Source organism: Electrona antarctica, assembly GCF_951216825.1.
Source record: "Electrona antarctica genome assembly, chromosome: 15".
Classification (NCBI taxonomy): Eukaryota; Metazoa; Chordata; class Actinopteri; order Myctophiformes; family Myctophidae; genus Electrona; species Electrona antarctica.
Window position 1 is genome coordinate 6404485 of NC_136796.1, and position 21981 is coordinate 6426465.

Sequence of the window (21981 nt, forward strand, 5' to 3'; positions counted from 1 at the left end):
TACACAATTCCAGATTTTTGCCTTTTATGGTTATTTTTTCATTTTCAGTTCTAGATATCGTAATATCGTTGATGAAATCTCTTACGATATATTGAATATCGCAATATACCGAATATCGTGATATTATCATTATGGAGGATCTAATATCGCCACAGATATCGTATGGTAAGGTACCCATATCGTCCCACCCCTAGTTATTTCCAGTCACATACCGGCAAGGGGTCGACCAGCAGGGGTTTGGATTCCACTACGATATCATCCATTTCAGCGAGCTGGGAGAGCCTGTGGGACAGAGAGGTAGAGAAAGAGACGGAGGGAGAGACATGTTTTAGAAAATATGTACATACAAACAGAACCTTGAAACCCCTTTGGAAAAACAAGTGCTCTTTGTGCACAACCTTGCAAAAGCTTAGCCCGAGCCAACCTTTCCTATGTGGAGAGTACAGTACAGGCCAACAACTATTGTGCAGAACCTGCAGCTGTCCGCCTTCTCACCGGCACTAAAAACAGGACCACATTAACCCATTTTGGGCGGGAACCGCTTTTGGTGTTTCAAGCATTCTGTTATACTTTAGCTATCTTTGAATAGGTATATATTCTTTCAGAGCGAACGATTTTTTTATTTCGACGTCGGGCCTAAATGGGTTAATACTCCAGTTCTGGCCTCTCTCCACTGGCTCCCTGATAAGTTCAGAATAGTTTTTAAGGTTATTTTATTTGTTTTTAAATCACGTCACGGCCTCTCACCATCATATCCAATGCCCAACATATTTTAAAGGTTACTTCCCGTATGACAACGAGTCCCATAGCTTGAATACAAGGGCGAGTGTAGCTGATCTTAAACTACCAAACCTAAAAAAGAAGGTAGGCAGAAGCTCATTTAAATATACAGGGGTGGAGGATTGGCTGGCTGATGGGCAAGCTAGAATAGTGCTGTATTTATCTATTTATTATGTATTTATTGTTTATTGATCTATGATGGTGTCGTTGTAATGTCCTTATTATTGTGATTTTTTAACGCATGTTCTTCCTATACCATATGCTGTATTTATTTATTTGGACCACAATGGAATTAAGGGCTCCATTTTCGATTTTCGTCACCGCTAAACCCCTTATCCCTAAACTTCTGCAAATGTTTTGCAGAATAGTATAAAAAGGTAAAGAAGTTTAGGGATAAGGGGTTTAGCGGTGACGAAAATGGAGCCCTAAGTCTTTGACTTTTTGTGCAATCCTGACAATTCTGTACTTCTCTTTTTGAACTGTATCTTGAATATATCAAATAAATCTAATCAAATCAAAAATATCCCTCTGACATAATTGAGCCCTGCAGTACGTCCCACCCAGAGCTTTAAGGTCTGCAGACAAGCTGCTGCTGGTCGAGCTTACGACCAGGAAGAGGAGCAGGGGTGACCGTGCTTTTGCGGCCGCGAGGCCCCATGCTCTGGAACACGTTGCCCCAGGCCCCAGGCTCTGGAACACGTTGCCCCAGGCCCCAGGCTCTGGAACACGTTGCCCCAGGCCCCAGGCGCTGGAACACGTTGCCCCAGGCCCCAGGCTCTGGAACACGTTGCCCCAGGCCCCAGGCTCTGGAACACGTTGCCCCAGGCCCCAGGCTCTGGAACACGTTGCCCCAGGCCCCAGGCTCTGGAACACGTTGCCCCAGGCCCCAGGCGCTGGAACACGTTGCCCCAGGCCCCAGGCTCTGGAACACGTTGCCCCAGGCCCCAGGCTCTGGAACACGTTGCCCCAGGCCCCAGGCTCTGGAACACGTTGCCCCAGGCCCCAGGCTCTGGAACACGTTGCCCTTCCCCATTAGATCTGCCCAGTCGATTGGGGTTTGTTAAATCCTTACTTAAAACCCATCTGTTCTCCCTTGCTTTTAATTGCTCTTGAGCTCTTCTGTCTTTGTAATTTTGCTCTGTGTCAATGCATGTTATTGTTTTATATTTCTTGCCATTGTGTCGATGCTTTGAATTGCTTTGCCTTGTAGCACTGTAAATGTGCTATAGAAATAAAGTTTGATTTGATTTGAACTATTTCCGACAGCAAATGCACAATTCTTATGGCTTTGTAAGTTAAATTTCCCTCGGCTGCAATGTAATAGCTCTGCGTATCATTCCCTTTCAATTGTACATACATTATTTTGATTGTACTTTTGCCCTCTGCAACGTTAACATACATTTTCTCATACCAATAATGCCCATTGAATTGAATTGGATTGAGAGACTGGTAGAGAGACGGCGTTAAGAAAGTGAAACGCGAGTCATATGGGTGTAATTTCCAGTGGTGGAAAAAGTATTAAGTTAAAGTATCAATACTGCAATATAGAACTACTCCGTTACAAGTAAAAGTCTGGAATTCAAAATGTACTTGAGGAAAAAGTACGAAAGTATTGGCATCAAAATGTACTTAAAGTACTAAAAGTATTCAATATGCAGAATGTGCCATTTCAAGTTTTCAAATGTATAAGCAGCTTTTGAAAATAGCCCATCTACAAGCTCACAATGTGTCGCGCTCTGAGATGTAGTGGAGTTTGAAGTACAACTGGAAATTGGAAACACTAAAGTAAGGTACAAACACCTCAAAATTGTACTTAAGTACAGTACTTGAGTAAATCTACTTATTTACTTTCCACCCCTGGATATTTAATCAGGTGTTCAAAACAAAGTCTCTGACTGGTCCAACCAGTGTAAAAGAAGCGTTTCTCTGTGGTTTCTGAGGCTTCTTTGAAGAACCTCATAGACAAGAAAGTCTCAGGTTACACATAACTGTTTTGTTCGATACGCTTTCTTTTACTTTTCTGTTCCAAGAACTCGTAGAAGAACTTCCAAGAACATGAAAGAATTAGGGGCTCATTATTTTGTGCAAAAGAATGTCCCACTCCATTCCAATCGTGCTCGACGCTATCGCGTTTTTCCTGACCGCAGTGCGATGATGCATTCCTGCAGACTATATTATCTCAAAAACTCCACAAAAGAAAAAAGAAATGAAAAAGATCAAGAGGGGGTTGATGTGCGGCTGAGAGACACGAGTTGTTTGCTGGCTAGCTTCTTGTAAAAAGCAAGTTGAAAACAAAAAGCCTGACAGGCAGACAACCAAATGATAGATGACTTGAACTTGAGAGCGGAGTACTGTTCCCCTCCCACACATAGTGTTGCTGTCTGAAGCCTGTGAATTATACTTTGTTGTACGAGGGTGTCGTGAGCTTGCAGATTTGCTATTTTCGGGAAGTTGATGATGGATAAACCTCGTCTAAATGAACCCACAACACACAAAGAGAGACAAGGCAAACAGGTAGACACCTGCAGCAAGCTATTAAAGCAGAGAGGCAAAGAAGCCACAGCGCTTTTCTAACTTCTCAAAGACGCTTTACAAGGGGCCAGGAGGAGAGGGCAAAAAAACAACTATTTATTGGGAAGAAAAAAAAACCTAAGATAAGCAAGTAAGATAAGAATTAAAAGCGATAAAACACTAAAAACAAGAGTTGAGACAAAGTCAACTCGGAAAGGCAATTATTGTGAACAGGTGGGTTTTGAAGGTAGGGAGGGACAGGGCGTCTTTATGTTTAGAGAGTGCATTCCAGAGGGAGGGGGCAGCCACAGAGAAGAGCCCTGTCTGTCGCCCCAGGTTCAGAGGTCTTGGGGGACTTCCAGGATATGCATATGTACATACATATGTACACATGTACATGTGTTACTCTATATGTTACTCTGTTTGATCCTTCTTGCACTCTTTATTCTATCCCTTTGCTTGCTGTGCTTGCTGTGTTTGTTGTTTGAATGTTATCTCTATGCTGCTGCATACCTGTAGCTGCAAGGAAGCCAAACACAAATAAGTTTTACTCTTATGTACCTACCTGTACACAAGATGTAACAATAAAGTACAACCTTGAACCCTGAGGAGGCCGGAATCACTGACAAGATTGACAAGTCGGTCATCTATGTTTCACTCACTATAGTACGCAGACTGACTGTCCGTCTACCCATCTGTCTGTCAAATAAGATACCGGTAAGCAGAAATAGAATCGAAGATTCATTCGTAGCCCGACCCAGCATGCAGACATGCCTGCACACGTTGGTTTCTGCGTGCACCTACTTTGTGTATACATAAAGTCTATTATAATGTGCATGCACTGTGGAACGGCAGAGCAGGGGCAAGTCACGACTTATGTCCACTGAAACTGGGACATATTATGGTCTGTTTTTTGGCTGCAGGTTGTGATTGACATATAGGGGACACATATAGCAACGCAGCGCTTTCCTAGCCAGCTTTACATGCAACTGGATTCCCACGCCAGCGATTCTGCACACTAAGCAACCTCAGTGAGGGAGCCGTTTGAAACATGCGATTAAAAGACAACTGCCATCCATACATTTTAACTAAAATAAAATGTGAATATAATATAATAACATCGTGGTGGTTGTACTTGGGTCTAGTCGGCACTTTTATTGAGAAATGTATATTGTCTGTTGGGTGCAAAGCTGTCCAAAACTGTTACTTTTCAGGATTCAAATTCACAATTATCAAAAGTAGCAGATCTGCATTTGTGTGACGTTGTAGTATGAATGAACAAGTTAATTAAGCAAGGCGTATATTTATGAAAAAAATATGGAGATAAGGTTTCTGCCCGACAGCAACCAACGATATGCCGGATAGGACCACTACTGTTTGAAACGAGGTATTGCATTAACCTCAAATTGCAATACAGCACACCAGGGTTCGAATCCCCGGGTAGGCCATGAAAGCATTTATTTATTTATTTTAAAAAAAGGAAAAAAATTAACAGTGTCTCGCCCTGTTCTTCAACTTGTTCTAAAGGGCTGGGAACAACAACAAAACAAGAATTTGAGACTGCAAAACATGTCCAAACTCTAAATTACTTAGTTTGAACTATCACACCAAAGCCCTATTCAGCTACTGACCGTCAACAGGAAAAGTAAAAGGGCAAGGGAGGGAAAAGAGAGGCACACGCAATGACAAGACACAAGCCAGAGAGAGAGAGAGAGAGAGAGAGAGAGAGAGAGAGAGAGAGAGAGAGAGAGTGGGACAGCGAGGAAAAGAGGGGGCACCCGGAGAAAGAGTGGGCGTCAGATTGTGCCGTGGTGGCTTTCCTGGAGGAAACGGTCGGGCTGTAGGCTGTGCTGAATGCAAATTAAATCAGGACAGTTCAGAGAGCTCTTTGTCCAGCAGGGCCCCGGCCGGGCCGGGCTGGGCCGGCGGCTCCTATAGGAGGGTCAGAGGTTTGGCTCTCTCTCTCTCCTCTTCCTCTGCTGATGAACAGCCCTTGGCTGACACACACACACACACACACGCACGCACACACACACGCCGGAAGTCACGGACACGAATACAAGGATGTTCGCCCCAAAATAGGCTCGCTCGCCCTCGGGTCAAATCTGGCGACCTCGGAGCGGTCGCCACCAGGTATTCCACAACGTAAACACAGTAAAACTATGCCTAACCCTATTAGTAAAGTAAAAGTAAACACCTTATTCCTAAACGTAACCTCAGTAAAACTATGACTAAATCCTAACCTTGTGCCTTTTTTTATATTACGGTATATGATATATTTTTGGGGCTTTTTTGCCTCACAGATCACAGTAGGTTGACAGGAAACGGGGAGAGAGATGGGGGGAAGACCGCCGGGATCGGGACTCGAACCTGCAACAGATTGCCAGGTGAGATTACCAGCCTAGGTACCCGGACCGCTAGGCTGGCCCGGGCCAAATCTAACCTAACCTAAACGTAACCTCATTCAAACTATGCCTAAACACAACCTTATTCCTAAACCCAACCTCAGTAAAAACGGATACAAGAATTACACGAACCGCTGGGGGTGAGCGGTCCGCAGAGAACATGAGGGCAAGTGCGTTTCGGGACGAGCGTTCCCGTTACCACAGATACCACTGCGTCCATCAAACAACAGCACAGGCCTCTCCCCCCCTCCACAGGCTGGCTGGCTGGCTGGTGATGATGTGTGTATGCGTGTCACTCTCCATCACTTTGCCTGCGTTTGTCTTGGTTGCCAAGTGTCAGAGGAGCCAAGTATTTGGCCAAGCTTAGCCGTTTGTTTGGTTATTTGTTTGTCACCATCTTTGGCTCTGTCATTATGTGTTTGTCACCATCTTTGGCTCCATGATTATGTTTGACTTTCCCCCACACACACACACACACACACACACACACACACACACACACACACACACACACACACACACACACACACACACACACACACACACACACACACACACACACACACACACACACACACACACACACACACACACACACACACACACACACACACACACACACACACACACCACGACACCCCTGGCCTGGGCCCTGATGACTGCATAGAAACGCATCCTTCTTGTCGTCAATCTGTTGACACCGTTGTCGTATATAAATGAATATGGCCTTCGGAACAAGACCATTTTTAGAGACAACCAACTGCACATTGTCTTCTATTGCTCAAATTAAAGAAAATGTCACTCCCAACGTTTCAGTCAAGGATCGTCTTCCGGCCGAAGAGGGATTTGCATTTAACTTTTTGAGCGGTGCCAAACCACTCCAATGAGTGGCCGAGTGTACGTGTCTCTATGTCTGAGTACGAGGCCTCGACAGCTGCAATACCGCTGGGTGACTTATAAAGTGGCACTGTTGAGCAGCCTAAAGGGGCATTCACACCGCGAGCACTATAACTGCAGCCAGCCAGTGGTGTTGAGCAGCCTGCACTGCTCAGTTCACACGGGTGTGATTTTTATATAAAAAGTCCATCAAAGTCCAATCTGAATTACTTCCATGTCAAACATAATCATAATGCATGATTACGCCAGGTACTAACAATTTTTAACCAATAATATCATGACATGCACCTGTCATCCATTGCTCCACACACAGTGAGCGATTCATTATGCTAGGAAACCAGATTATTGATACCACAAAATATTGTAAAGATTTGAGCTGAGAATAATGCAGCTAAAGACAAACGTTATTCAGCACTGCTGCCTTGTAGACATGTTCTTGTACTTTATGGATGGACATAAATAAAACAGCTGGGTTCCAATGTTGTGATGCTGTTTTCACACAAAATAATTGCTGGAGACCCCTTGTAAGCCCCCCCAACCCCAAGGACCCCTGGGGGTCCCCGGCCCCCACTTTGAGAACCACTGCTCTAGGAATGGCTAGCGGGGCCTTTATAGACTCTTTAACCTTGTTAAAAACTAAAGAGGTTCGTCATTAGAGATCAAATGTGGACATCCGGCCAGGAGGACTGCAAGAAGAGATATTTCCAAAACACGCCAAGAGCTCGCGCACACGCACATGCCCACACCCACACCCACAAGCACGCACACACACGCTTCTATTAGTTCTCTCACACTGGGGGGAGAACAGACACCAGAGCGAGCCAGACCTCACAATAGCACATAGGAAGAGGAGAGAATCAAACAACGGAGTCATTTTTCTTCAGAAACATGGCCGTCCGTCTTCACACTGCAGGAGCTTTGTGTCGGACGGAGGCGCACAGGAATCAGCCCCCGCTTACATTCCGAACACCATGTGACACGGCGAGAAGACCTCGGTCACAGTGACCACCATGCGTTTCATGCGAAAGGGGAATTTCAGAACAATAAGAGTAGGACCAAGCCCCCAAGTTATTTGCTGTTCTGTGCCTAGTTTTATGTCAAGTCGGATAGATAGATTGACCTTCATTTTGATGCCAAAAGTAAAAGGGAATGTTCAGTCGTCAGTATTTTAAGCGAAAGCTTTCCCCACAAAACAGAAAATACACCAGTACAGATCCCTGAGGGTCTCCGGTCAACCATATGGGGTTTAATGCTGCGTTCACACTGGCAGATGCAAAAGATGCAAAGCTACACAGCAATATTTGTATATTTGTGTTTGTAGCTGAAGTTGAAAACCAGCTTAACTTATTTGTCATCTTCATGTCGCTGGCTTCCACTGAAAAATAATGTCCTGGTGAACCCAGTGTGAACAGAACATACGCTGTATGTGGTTAAGTGGTTCAACCCACACCAACCCAGACTGGAGTCGGTTTGTGTTCATTAAGGAATAAAACCAGTTTGCAGAGTCAGACACACTTCCTCTCTCTCTCTCTCTGCCACCTGTTAAACCCATTGGCACGCAGCAGCGGAAAGGTCTGACTGGGCAACAAGCTGACACACAACTAGGTCACCTACTGACACCGTGTGCACACTGAACCCAAAGGGAGGATCCCTGACCCCGCCGCGCAGCCAGCCAGCCAGCCAGCCAGCCAGCCAGCCAGCCAGCCAGCCGCGCAGCCAGCCAGCCAGCCAGCCAGCCAGCCAGCCAGCCAGCCGCGCAGCCAGCCAGCCAGCCAGCCAGCCAGCCAGCCAGCCACGCAGCCAGCCAGCCAGCCAGCCAGCCACGCAGCCAGCCAGCCAGCCGCGCAGCCAGCCAGCCAGCCAGCCGCGCAGCCAGCCAGCCAGCCAGCCAGCCAGCCAGCCGCGCAGCCAGCCAGCCGCGCAGCCAGCCAGCCAGCCAGCCAGCCAGCCAGCCAGCCAGCCAGCCAGCCAGCCAGCCACGCAGCCAGCCAGCCAGCCAGCCAGCCAGCCGCGCAGCCAGCCAGCCGCGCAGCCAGCCAGCCAGCCAGCCAGCCAGCCACGCAGCCAGCCAGCCAGCCAGCCAGCCAGCCTGCAGCCAGCCAGCCAGCCAGCCAGGCTAATCTTTTACATGGCATGGCCCAGAAGACTTAACGGGCGGAAAAAGATGGATGACTCAGCCAGCCCGGTCAGGTGCAAATGGGGCAGCAGCTAACGAGAGGGACACCTGAACGTTAAGATGTTAAGTTAAGTTAAGATGCCAAGTTAACGATTATTTATAGATCAATTAATTAGTTGATTCGCCTTATCAACCTCTTAGGTAGATTACAACAAGCTTGTGTTGTTGTGAGCTTGTGCTGTAGATCTGCTATTGTCGTCCCTATGTGCGTGACATGGTCGTACGACCAAGCATAACCTGGACAACAGTCCTTGTGTGCATTTTGTCCTGAAAACACAAAACAGCAAACACAAACAGCTTAACCGCCTTAAATTAACAACACAACTGCACCTGTAAACTAATGTTACATCAGTCATTGTCCATGAAAACACAGTGGAAAGCAACAATTTGAGGTGCTCATAAAATATATTGTTGGGAGAAACTGCTCATCTAACTTTGTATGCTTTCTCGTAAATTAATCATACTACAGAGTGTTACACAAAAGCAACAAAGTAGTAGCAGATCCGCAACTTGCTCGATCTTCTACTTTTGCAACTTTTTAATTTGAATCCTGAAAAGTAACAGTTTTGGACACAAGGTTTCCACCTGACAGAGACGATATGTCTTTGTTTGCGACAATGTATCCTAGGAAATCAGAACTTTAAAATAATTGCTAAAATAATAGCTATGTGTAGTGATGCGAGGCACGGTGAGTTTATGGATCTGATATGTTTGCAGTGGTAGCATTATTATATCCTCAGACTTCCAGTACTTAAGCACTTCCTCCAAGATAATTAATTAGAACACAGACGCTACCATTTCTTGCTTATGCAACCAATTTTTGCCATCTTTCGGTTCCGGTCTATTTTCTTGCACCCTCTCGTGCGTCATGATGAAAATTAAACCAACAAAAAACCTGGGATTATGTGTTACTAAGAGGGCATCTCATCTCATCTCACACACTCTGTTGTGGCAGATGGCTTTATTTAAACTATGGGCCATATTGGCTTGCTTGGTGTGTCATTGGCAACAGTGATGCACAGGCGGCAGAGCAGCTCCCTCTCTCGGTGTGTGTGTGTGTGTGTGTGTGTGTGTGTGTGTGTGTGTGTGTGTGTGTGTGTGTGTGTGTGTGTGTGTGTGTGTGTGTGTGTGTGTTCCTCATAAGCATAGTGATAGAATTTGACAAATAGTCATTGTGAGGAGGACCGTTTTCCTGATCCACAAAAGATCTACAACCGTCCTCACGAGTATAGTAATACTGTGTGTGGGCGTGCGTGTGTGGGTGCATTGGTTCCAACTTCCTACAATGTCCAATGTTCCTAGAGTGGTGTGTGTGTGTGTGTGTGTGCATGCGTGCGTGCGTGCATGCATACGTGCATGCGTGCTACTATACTTCTATGTTCCTCGACAAATGGGCGTGCACACAAGGTGCTCGACCATGTCACGCAATGGAAATAGCAGATCTACAAGCGCACAACAATGCGAGCTTGTTGTAATATTATGTGGCGAGCTTGTAGATTGGCCTGCACTTTCAGCTCACACGACACAGCCTTGCGATGAAGTACTAAATAAGGCGTTTTTAGGTCGGCAAGCTATTCACAGATATAGAAAGAAACCCTAGCCTGGCAGAAGTGACAGCGAGTTGTGCAATCACAAACAGGAAATAAGGGAAGGATATGGAACTTGGTATGATCTCGGATGGAGAAGCCAAAATGAGCTGCAACAAACCATACAGTATAAACAAAAGGCAGACGCTGGCCAGTCAGTGGTTTATATTTCCCAACGGACGCTGTGCTGGACTGCGTTCAGTAAACACATACCTTATTATTGTTAGGTCTTGGTACTAAATCTGAATAAATACACACTTGTCACCACGGTCTATTATATGATGAAGGATTCAATAACAATTGACTTGAACCATGTTAACAATACCATTATTCCCGACAATTAGGCCGATAATATCTTTGGTGATATTTGGGGGCGGCTGTGGCTCAAGAAGTAGAGCAGGTCGTCCGATGATCCGTGGGTCGGAGGTTCGAATCCCGGCTCCTCCTGTCTACATGTCGAAGTGTCCTTGGGCAAGACACTGAACCCTACACTGCCTCCAATGAGTCGGTTGGTGTGAGCTTGCCACCATTGGCGTGTGAATGTGGGAAGTGAGGACGCTGGCGTCGACTGTTCGCCGCTTCACCTCTCAATGTATGAATGAATGAACCATTGTAAAGCGCTTTGAGCACTTGGAAAAGCGCTATAAAAATGCAATTCATTATTATTTGAAATGTCAAATAGCAGTGATGGAAAAATCATATTTCCACCAGATATTCATATTCACGACACAAAAACGTACTAACTTAGCATCTCTAGTTTGGGCAAGTCATATTATTAGGTGAGTATTCTGCGAAAATAGGAGGACATTCAACAAAACTTGCAGACCCTGGGAGACCCGAGCTGTGCAAAGAATTATATAGGGTCAATGATTAACCCTATATAATTATTTGCACACTTCATCGTCTCTGTCGGGTGGAAACCTCATAATGTCCACAACTTACTTTTCAGGATTCAAAATTCAAAAATAGCAAAAGCAGCAGATCTACAAGCTCAAAAGTCAAAACGATACGTTTGAGCTTGTAGATCTTTTACCTTTGATTATTGTGTGACGCTGTAGTATGATCAACTAGGACATGAATTTACAAACAAACAAATCACAAAAACTTAGAATATGGAGATAAGAGGTTTCTGCCCGACAGCAACAACTATTTGAACTATTCAAATATGTTTTTCAAAATAGTAAAAAATGGCAAAGAAGTTTACGTATAAGGGGTAAGGCACTGACAAAAATAGGGCCCCAAAGTTAAATCTCTTCTCCGATCTACAAGCATGTGTACTACTAGGTCTGCTATTTTCGTCAAATCTTCGCCCACAGAATAGGGATGCTGGGTTACATGTGGTTAAGTGATACAAAACCATACAACGACCCATAACATCCGGCCAGTCCCAGTTACAAAACAAACTCCACTACGTTTCCCTGTCAGGGTGCGCACACGCGAGAGAGAGAGAAACACAACAACATTCAATTTAGGAGGCGGCCCGGTTTCCATTTTTAGAGTGCTATAGGATGCCAGTGCTATAGGAAGCCAGCCAGCTTCCAGCCTTCGTCATAGGTTTAAATTCAGTGTGACCATCGGACTCAGTCCATCTGCACAAAAATCAATCACTGCTGCTTCTTCCTAATCTTTGGGAACTCGCTTTAATCCATCAATTGTCTGATCCGGGGGGGGTTCCGAAATATAAACAGCATGCAGCAGTAGTAGCAGCAGGCTGGTGCTGGCACAGCTCTACATTTTCAGCAGATTGTGAAATATTAGTGTCTGAATTTCTCTCCCTAAAACAACAAAACAACAAAAAATGTGGGGAAGCAGCATGCACCCCATATCTGGAACAAACTCCCAGAAAACGGCAGGTCTGCTGCGACTCGCATTTCTGTTAAAACACTAAAGACTGTTCTGTTTGACACTGCCTTTGACTGAGTTACTTTTCTTTCTCTTTTGCACTGTATGTGTACCTGTTATGTTTCATTATTTTTGTTTCATGCATCCTAAATGTCATTGTAAAATGGTTTCCTTTGCTTGTTGTTGATCCGTGTAAAAGCACATTGAATTGCCTTGTCGTAGAAATGTGTTATACAAGTCAAATTGCCTTGCCTTCAGTCCATGAGCAGCTGAAACGCATGATCCACACACTGACACACTGAGACATGGGGTTGGTATGGTGGGTGTCACAGCAGGGATCAACACAGTGCTTCAGTGGTTTTACACTACACACCACCACAAACAAAACCCTCTTCCTGGACACACAACTACAGGTTGTTGCTGCCTGGTCCCAGATCAGATCACACAAAACCCCTCTTCTAGACAGTGGAACTGGACCCACAACTACGGGATGTTGCTGCCTGGTCCCAGATCAGATCACACAAAAACCCTCTTCTGTACAGTGGAACTGCACTGGTTGTTGCTGCCTGGTCCCAGATCAGATCACACAAAAAAACTCTTCTGGACAGTGGAACTGGACACACAAGTTACAACCACTGGTTGTTGCTGCCTGGTCCCAGATCAGATCACACAAAAACCCTCTTCTGGACAGTGGAACTGGACACACAATCACAGGTTGTTGCTGCCTGGTCCCAGACCAGATCACACAAAAACACTCTTCTGGACAGTGGAACTGGACACAGAAGTTACAACCACTGGTTGTTGCTGCCTGGTCCCAGACCAGATCACACAAAAACCCTCTTCTGTGGACAGTGGAACTGGACACACAAGTTACAACCACTGGTTGTTGCTGCCTGGTCCCAGACCAGATCACACAAAAACCCTCTTCTGTGGACAGTGGAACTGGACACACAAGTTACAACCACTGGTTGTTGCTGCCTGGTCCCAGACCAGATCACACAAAAACCCGGACAGTGGAACTGGACACACAACTACGGGTTGTTGCTGCCTGGTCCCAGATCAGATCAGATCCCACACGGTTATGGTTACATCATGGGATTCATCAATCATACAGCCAGCTGTGTGTGCCTGTGCTTACATCAGCTGAACTCACTTCATTTAGCCAGAGGTTTCTTACTTTGTTTACTGTGTGCCTATATATAGTGGAGGAGGGGGAAAACAAGTATTCTGCAAATAAAACACTGTCACATTTAAACTCACGTGCCCTTACTGACCCCCCCCCCCCCCCTATCAGATCCATTGCGAGGACTGATAACCGTGCATCTTTTAAAATGTTACAGATAGACTGGCAATTATTGACTACTAGACCATGAGGCAGTGATTCTCAACCTTGCAGTGACCCCCCAAATTATATTTGAAGTGAACTGGGGGGACCCCCCCCCCACCACCACCCTGACTACTAGAACTTGGAATATAGGATTTGAAGCATTCAATTTAGTTTGATATTGTGAAAATAGCATATCTACAAGCTCACAACAATACTGTCGCAGGCTATTTTCACAAATTTTCACTTTTCTCGTATTACCATTTGGCCATGGTTATTGGCCCTAGCACTTAGTTGATTACTTTTAATGCGGTAATGGTTTTCTTTTTTCTTTCAGGTATTTAAAAGGTCTAAAAACATCTTTAAATTGTCACTTCACTGTCATCTGGGACTGGGACTGGGTGCAGGGGACCCCCGGGCCACCCCTCCTAAATCGGTCCTGACCCACAGATTGAGAACCACTGCAGCGTAAAGCATCACAACTGAAAATACGAATACCTGAATGATAGCATACATTATAAACTTTACTAAGAGAACAGCAATACATTTATCTATTGAGGAAGTGTTACTTTCCTCTGCAGTGTCAAAAAAACACTGATGTGCAACATTGTGCATGTGTTTTGTTTTTTAGTAGTACACACGTAATTACATATGGGATACACCCCTTTTCTCCCTCACTGTATATGTTTTCTTTTCCCTTTTTACCTCCTTTATGATGATTCCCTGTTCTTTGGCTATATAGAAGTGTATATGTGTAGTACGTCTCTAAATGTTATGATGAATTGAACAAGGTGGACCCTCTTGTAAACAATAAGTGTAGTGCTTTATTGGGTCGTCCACTCACTGTTAACAGTTTTTGTATTGAGTTTAGAGATGTTCCGATACTGTATCGGTATCAGGAAAAGTATCGGATCGGCCCTTATTTGTCATATCGGGTCATATCGGTATCGGTGAATATATGCCAGTCTAACCACAGATCCGACACAGGGGGAAGGGGTTGACACTATGGCAGGTAAATAAAATGTTGGGACATGTAGAGTTTGCTTTGGAGTTCCCCAAACTGCAAGTGCACATTTGAGTGAGGAGTCTGCTATAAACACAACACGAGATATATAGCTAGATAGCTATAAACACAACATGAGATCACGACACTGGTATCGGTATCGGCTAACACAGAAATTGAGGTATCGGGATCGGATCGGAAGCGAAAAAAGTGTATCGGGACATCCCTAATTGAGTTGTGCTTGAAATGTACTGTAATTTTGCAAACTGTTAATACATTCTTCGATCAATCAATCAAGGTGGTTACTATATGTAGGGACATTTTGGCACCTCAATGTACAATTGGCTATTTTGTCCAAAATGTTGAAAAATAAAACATTGGAAAAATAGTCTTTAGTCATGTAAAATATACATGATGTGAACATGCACGGTAGCCTACATACATGTCAGACTTAATGTTATCCTTCAACTTCTTGTTTATGACCCAAAATGCCTGGATGTACATGGGTTTTGTAGCAATTTGTAGAAATATTAGACGGTAATTGTCGAATGTTTAAGCATGTACAAAGTACAAGTATAGCCTACTTCACTTTAAAACATTTTCCAATTGATTTTTTTAAAATAAATATGGTGCCCATATGGCTCTGCATGGTCCCCACTCCCACTGCCCATCCTGTTAGCGGGCATCCCTGATAGTAAGGGCATTTTATCAGGTATTTGACCAATCTGGGAACTAAATCGTTACCAAGAAATTTCTTCACCAATGTGTTTCTAAAGGTGTCTAATAACATGTACTAAAAGTTTGAAATTCAACTCCCGTGGGAAAGTTGAGTTATTAGCATAATATGTGACCATACCCATAACATCCTATATAAGGCAAAAAAGTCCAAATTTCATCATTCTTTAAGTAGCATGTGACATATGAAACTAGGGTGATTTCATGATTCTGAATCCATTCCAAGCATTCGTTTTGCAAAAAAAACACTCCTTGGGCTAAATTAGGCCATATCCACTTGACCAAATGTGCTGACCTCATCACGTTTGTGTGGCCGTTTTCCTCCCAAGGAGTGTTTTTTGTGCAAAACTAATGCTTGGAATGGATTCAGAATCATGAAAACACCCTAGTTTCATATGTCACATGCTACTTAAAGAATGATGAAATTTGGACTTTTTTGCCTTATATAGGATGTTAAGGGTATGGTCACATATTATGCTAATAACTCAACTTTCCCACGGGAGTTGAATTTCAAACTTTTAGTACATGTTATTAGACACCTTTAGAAACACATTGGTGAAGAAATTTCTTGGTAACGATTTAGTTCCCAGATTTTCATAGATTTCTCTTACTATGACACTGAAAAGTTTAATATGTTTTGTGTTAACTTCTATTTAAGTGTCCTGCAGGATATCCTACTTGTATTATTGGTAGCCTACTTCAGCTGAATTCAGTTTGTAAACAAGTTGTAATATTTCAATTTAGCCTAACAGTGTTTTAATTAATGGGCCTACTACGGGACGAATTATTCCATTAAATATGAATAGCTCAAGGGTGATAACAAAATGATTTGTTGTGAAAATGATAACGTATAGCCACCTCCTGTTTGTGTTTATATTATGGCACTCGGGTCACGTGTGGTGAAAAAGCAGCATGCTTCGTTTACTCTAGATAGTAAATCTACTATTTATAGCCTTTGCAATGCATGATTTATAATTAAGAGACATTAATTTGTTGACATTCAAGGAATGCAAGAGCAAGACGGACCAACGCCTGCTCTGACACTCATCAAGCGAACGCAACCCAAGTTACCCAACCAGCGTCGAATAAACAAACATCACATGCAGGCGCAGCTGACAATAATCGACAAAAAAAAATGAATTCCTCTGCAAATAAAAGTTATTAGAAACTTTACCTACCTTTAGCTTTTAAATTGCTGTCTGCAGGTGAACACGCAAAACAAAGGGAGGGAGTCCTCGAAAACAAACTTTTTCTTGTGTCAGTAAAAGTCTCTCTCTTTCTCTCTCTCTCAGTGTGGAGGAGCGTCTCTCTCTCTTTCCTGCTGACAAAGCGTTCCTTTATAATTTACTACGTGCCGTTCAAGTCACAGTGCGACGCGGATGTATCAGGGAATGTCATATAAAGGCTTGGGGGGCGTTGCCCTCCCATTTCCCTTCTAGGCTTCTCTCTCTCTCTCTCTCTCTCTCTCTCTCTCTCTCTCTGCACAGTGCAGTGTCAGTGTATTGGGCAATACAGGCTAGCTGTTAGATCAGATCACAACTGGATCCATTGCCAAGCAGTTGCATGAGAGAGACCTGATGTGACTGATCATCATGACACCACAAGTGGAACTCTCTCAATGGGAATGTCTGCCACTCACTCGGTCTTAATAGTCCAGTGTGGTTCTTTTAATCCAGGGGTGGAATCAGACTGGACAAAGCCTATACCCCGACTGGAGGTCAGCCCCGAATTATTTGGGGGGGTCCCCCCCAATGATGATTAGCTTAAACAACAACAATGCATGTGCAACATTGTTTTCTCACTCAACAGTAAACAAACCAACATGCAGTGTATGCCTTTTAAATACCAAATTGTCAAATATTGGCAAATAGTGAAAATAGCCAATCTACATTGTGAGCTTGTAGTTCAGCTATGTAATATCTGGGAACCAGTCTCTGTACAGTGTACAATGGTAGAAACCAGATACCACAGCTATTTTCACAATATTTATCTGTGGAACCAAGTTAAAGGACAACTTTAGTTTTTGACCCACCCTCCCTGACAGGAGCAGAGCCTGAGGATGATGGGGGATCGTTGTCAATCTCGCGGAAGGAAGTCAAGTCACTGAGGTAGTTAAGCAGCTCCACAGTGGCAAAGCTCCGGGGCTTGATGAGATTCGTCCAGAAATGCTGAAGGCCCTGGGTGTTGAGGGGCTGTCTTGGTTGATACGCCTTTTCAACATTGTGTGGAAGTCTGGGGCAGTGCCGAGGGAGTGGCAGACCGGGGTGGTGGTCCCACTGTTTAAAAATGGGGATCAGAGGGTGTGTGCCAATTACAGAGGTATCACATTACTCAGCCTCCCTGGGAAAGTCTATGCCAAGGTCCGGCTGATAGTCAAACCTCAGATTCAGGAGGAGCAATGTGGATTCCGTCCTGGCTGTGGAACAACTGACCAGATCTATACTCTTGCAGGAATCTGAGGTTTGATTATCAGCCGGACCTTGGCATAGACTTTCCCAGGGAGGCTGAGTAATGTGATACCTCTTGTGGATTTGGAGAAGGCATATGACCGGGTCCCCCGGGAGGTCCCCCGGGAGGTGCTGCGGGAGTATGGGGTGAGGGGGACCTTGTTGAGGGCCATCCAATCTCTGTACACCCAAAGTGAGAGCTGTGTCCGTGTGCTCGGGAGTAAGTCGGATTCGTTTCCGGTGGGGGTTGGCTTTCGCCAGGGCTGCGCATTGTCACCTATCCTGTTTGTGATTTTCATGGACAGGATCTCGAGGCGAAGTCGTGGCGGAGAGGGTATTTGGCTCGGTGAGCTAAGGGTTGCATCACTGCTTTTTGCAGATGATGTGGTCCTGATGGCACCATCGGTCCAAGACCGTCAGCTGTCACTGGACCGGTTCGAAGCCGAGCTGGGATGAGGATCAGCGTCTCCAAATCTGAGGCCATGGTTCTCAGCAGGAAACCGGTGGATTGTGCAGCCCGGGTAGAGTTCAAGTATCTCAGGGTCTTGTTCACGAGTGAGGGGAGGACGGAGAAGGAGATCGAGATAGGTGGTTCGGTCATCTGGTTAGAATGCCTCACGGGCGTGGCCCTAGGGAGGTCCTCGAGGCACGTCCCACTGGGAGGAGACCCTGGGGCAGACCAAGGCGCAGTTGGAGGAAACACATCGACTCACTGGCCTTGAGACGTCTCGGGATCCCCGAGGAGGAAGTCACTAATGTTGCTCTGGAGAGGGAAGTCTGGAACACTCTGGTGGAGCTGTTGCCCCCGCGATCCGACTACGGATAAGCTGTTGAAGATGGATGGATGGATGAAAGATGAGTCTTGCCCAAATGTGCCCAAATTCCCCAAAATGTACATCACATTTGTGATGATTGCAATGGCCATATTTAGCCCAAGGAGTGTTTTTTGTGCAAAACTAATGCTTGGAATGGATTCAGAATCATGGAAACCCCCTAGTTTGACATGTCACATGTTACTTAAAGCACATTTTTGACATTTATGCCTTATATAGGATGTCACATAAACCCCTATAAAACAATTGCTCAATACAGACAGCTAGTCAGCAAGTGGATACCACTTTAGGAGGTCATATAAAAGGATTATATTTGTGAGGTACTTAGACGAGGGGCGGTGTTGACGCATTGAGACAACACAACTCAAGTTGTCTGTCCTAGCACCTTTGCGGCAATCCAGCCTGTCATGGGCCTTTGGATGTTTGGATGTGTTTGTTAAAAAAAAAGTGGCGGTCTCAGCCCCATGCACTCAGTAATATGAAGCAAGAGGAGTCAGACTATTTCAAGCCAAGGAGGGGGTGATTGTGCTTACATTAATTACATGATATCATGGGGTAGAGTAGTAAAGTAGTAGTAAAGTAGTTCTGCAAGCAACAGAAGGGATCAGAGACCATACTAATACTCACGATAAGAGAGAAACTGTGTCATTATAGGAACGAGCTGTACCCAAAACAATAGATACCAGGCCCGTGTCATGGCATCTTGACTCTTATAATATGCAAACATGTCAGAACATATCAAAAAGTAAAAGGTGAAGAACAAAGTGCTCCTCACCAGTGGCTTCAAGTAATAGGCTCCAGGAGGCTCTACATTTTCCTGGTGGGGGCTCCTCACTGGTAGTCACAGGCTCCAGGAGGCTCTACATCCTCCTGGTGGGGGCTCCTCACTGGTAGTTTAGTCAGTAGGGTACAATGGCGGTGACAACACACAAATGTGTGTGGGGAGGCCGGAGGAGCAATCAACTGACATATACTAACTAAATTGGGGAGAAAAAGGACTAAGAAAATACAATCACAACAAAATAAAACAACAAAAAGTTAGGACCAGTTCTGATGGTGGACAATATCACCAGTCTACAGAGTTGGAATGAAGAACAGGTGAACAGACAGACTCGGCTTTTCCTCAGAGGTGTTAAATTACTTTTGGCCCATGACTACTTAGGTTATGGACCCCATTTTGATAAAAAAACCTTTATCTCTACCCTGTTAAAAAAAGAGGAATAAAGAGAGAGTGTACAAATTGAACCAACTGAACCCCTGTGGGTCCATTTGTACACTCTCTGAGTTAGCCAAATAATTTGACCTCAGTGTCATGAAAATAAAGTACCATGCAAGAATTTTCAGTAGTTTAGACTTTAGAGCAGATCAATACCGTAGCTTTGCTTTAATTGTAAGGAATCCTATTTACATGATTTCATGCCAAACTATAATTCATCTCACTGTATCTCTGGAAAAGGGAGTGTGTGTGTGTGTGTGTGTGTGTGTGTGTGTGTGTGTGTGTGTGTGTGTGTGTGTGTGTGTGTGTGTGTGTGTGTGTGTGTGTGCGTGTGTGCTTCTTTTTTTTTTTTTAAACACTCCCCGAATGCAAACCTCTGCAGCAGTCAGTTCATTTGAGGCGATGGGAGGCCAAAAAGAAATGACTAGGAATGCAGCCAGCCATGCAGGCCTGCAACCTTGGCATTGGTTTCCAAAAGGAGATATAAGTCTGTACAAAGGGAAGCCCTTCCCACAATCCATATTATATACAGTCCCTCCTTTGTTGCACACAACGTCTATTGTTTAATCAGAGCTATAGTTTGGCCCTTTTCTTTGCTTTATTCAAACGTGCCGATGGAAGCCATTTTTGTTTTGTTTAATTTCTGTGTGGCCTATTGGTTCTGGGTGTAGGAAGCGTACCCGTAAGGTTATGTTATCATCCCCTGTGTACAAGTGACTTCTCTGCTATCGTTGCCGTCGTGCAGAGAACTCCTGCCGTTTTTTAGTTTGAATCCTGAAAAATAACCCGTTTTTGGACGTATATGAGTTTTGCAACCCGACGCGATAGTGAGTTATCCTCATATATAGGGCATGACCTTATTATGTCATTGGAACAGTCGCACCCTGTTACCTTTGCATACAGAGTACTGTACATATAGGGCATAACCATACAGAGTACTGTACATATAGGGCATAACCTTTGCCTGAGTGCCAAAGTTTTGTGCATGCCATAATTATGATGTAGTCACAATTGCATAAATTATAGCTCCTTTGATCTTTGGGGCGAACGCATGACCTGATGATATGACGTCACTTGTCATTCCAGACGTATGACATCTCACTTCACATCACATAACGTATTAGTGGATCTTGTGGAATTTTCCACACTTGCATGGGGGACAGATCCATTTGGCTGACAGTTACATTGTGCAGCATCTGCCAGTAAAGCGCTAGCCTACTATTGGGCATGATTTTGTGTATAAGGTCCTTGTGAAGATACAATAGCCACACTGTGGTCTGGTAACGTGAGGCCTTGGATAGGAACACGCAGTACAATGGACGCATTGGAGGAGGGAGAAAAATATAACCATCACAAGTCACTTTACGACAGCACACACAATCCAGTCCAATGCTTGGATGGACGGACAGATCCCAGACAAGCTTGAGTTGTTGTCCTTTTGGTCTTGGAACATTCTACTAGTTCAAGCCAAGGGACATGTACGGTTTCAAATTGAGCATACATATTTTGTGTATGTGTGTGTGCGTGTGTGCGCGCTCACACTTGTGTGTTCCTAGAAACTGTCATGCACACGAGGAGGGTTATGCCCAAGTTACGGTCGTACGACAACGATATTACACATGTGGCGTGCACCTAAAATAGCAGATCTACAAGCGCACAACGCAAGCTCGTTGTAATCTTGCTACAAACCTGCATTGTGAGACTGTAGTGAGATAGTAGGCCTATACATTAAATAGCCAAGTGACGGCAGGGTTTTAGTGTGTTTCGTATCGTATGTGCATGGGTCGTGGGGTGGATCAATAGTCGATAAGGTACGTGGACTTTCACCAGGCATGATTGCAGTGTTTGTGGGTGCAGCCTACATGTGTGATGCTTCTGCCAATCCAGGCCACACTAAAGAGAACAGGGCCAGACGGCTTCATGCTTTGCAAGGCTTGTACGGTAATCATTACCTTTATACTAAGATTGTCTAGTACCTTGTTGGCATGCTCCGAAGCTCTGAAATACATGAGCTATTTGACAGACTGCATGTAAGCCATTTGGAAACGTACTTAACCCATTTAGACCTGAGACTATAGATTCTAAAAATGTCTTCTAAATCATGACAGTTTTCTGAAAAAGCTATGTTTCTCTGCTCAAACTTTTTCATGTCAAGGACCCCCAGAATGATATGTAATTGGCCGCCGACCCCCATCTGAAAATATGTTGTTCCAGGGAGGGACCCCT

The 21981-nt window shown here is 44.6% G+C and overlaps 1 protein-coding gene across 1 annotated transcript in view; it reads right to left on the reverse strand.

The window, feature by feature from the left end:
- Nucleotides 1-16610, reverse strand: part of ndrg1a (N-myc downstream regulated 1a) — a 51554-nt gene extending 34944 nt beyond the window's left edge. The window contains exons 1-2 of the mRNA XM_079521758.1: nt 16438-16610; nt 213-282 (exon numbers count right to left, since the gene is read on the reverse strand). Of these exons, the coding sequence (XP_079377884.1) occupies nt 213-263 (51 nt within the window). The 5' untranslated portion in view covers nt 264-282; nt 16438-16610. The remainder of the gene's footprint in view (nt 1-212; nt 283-16437) is intronic.
- Nucleotides 16611-21981: the final 5371 nt, after the last annotated feature.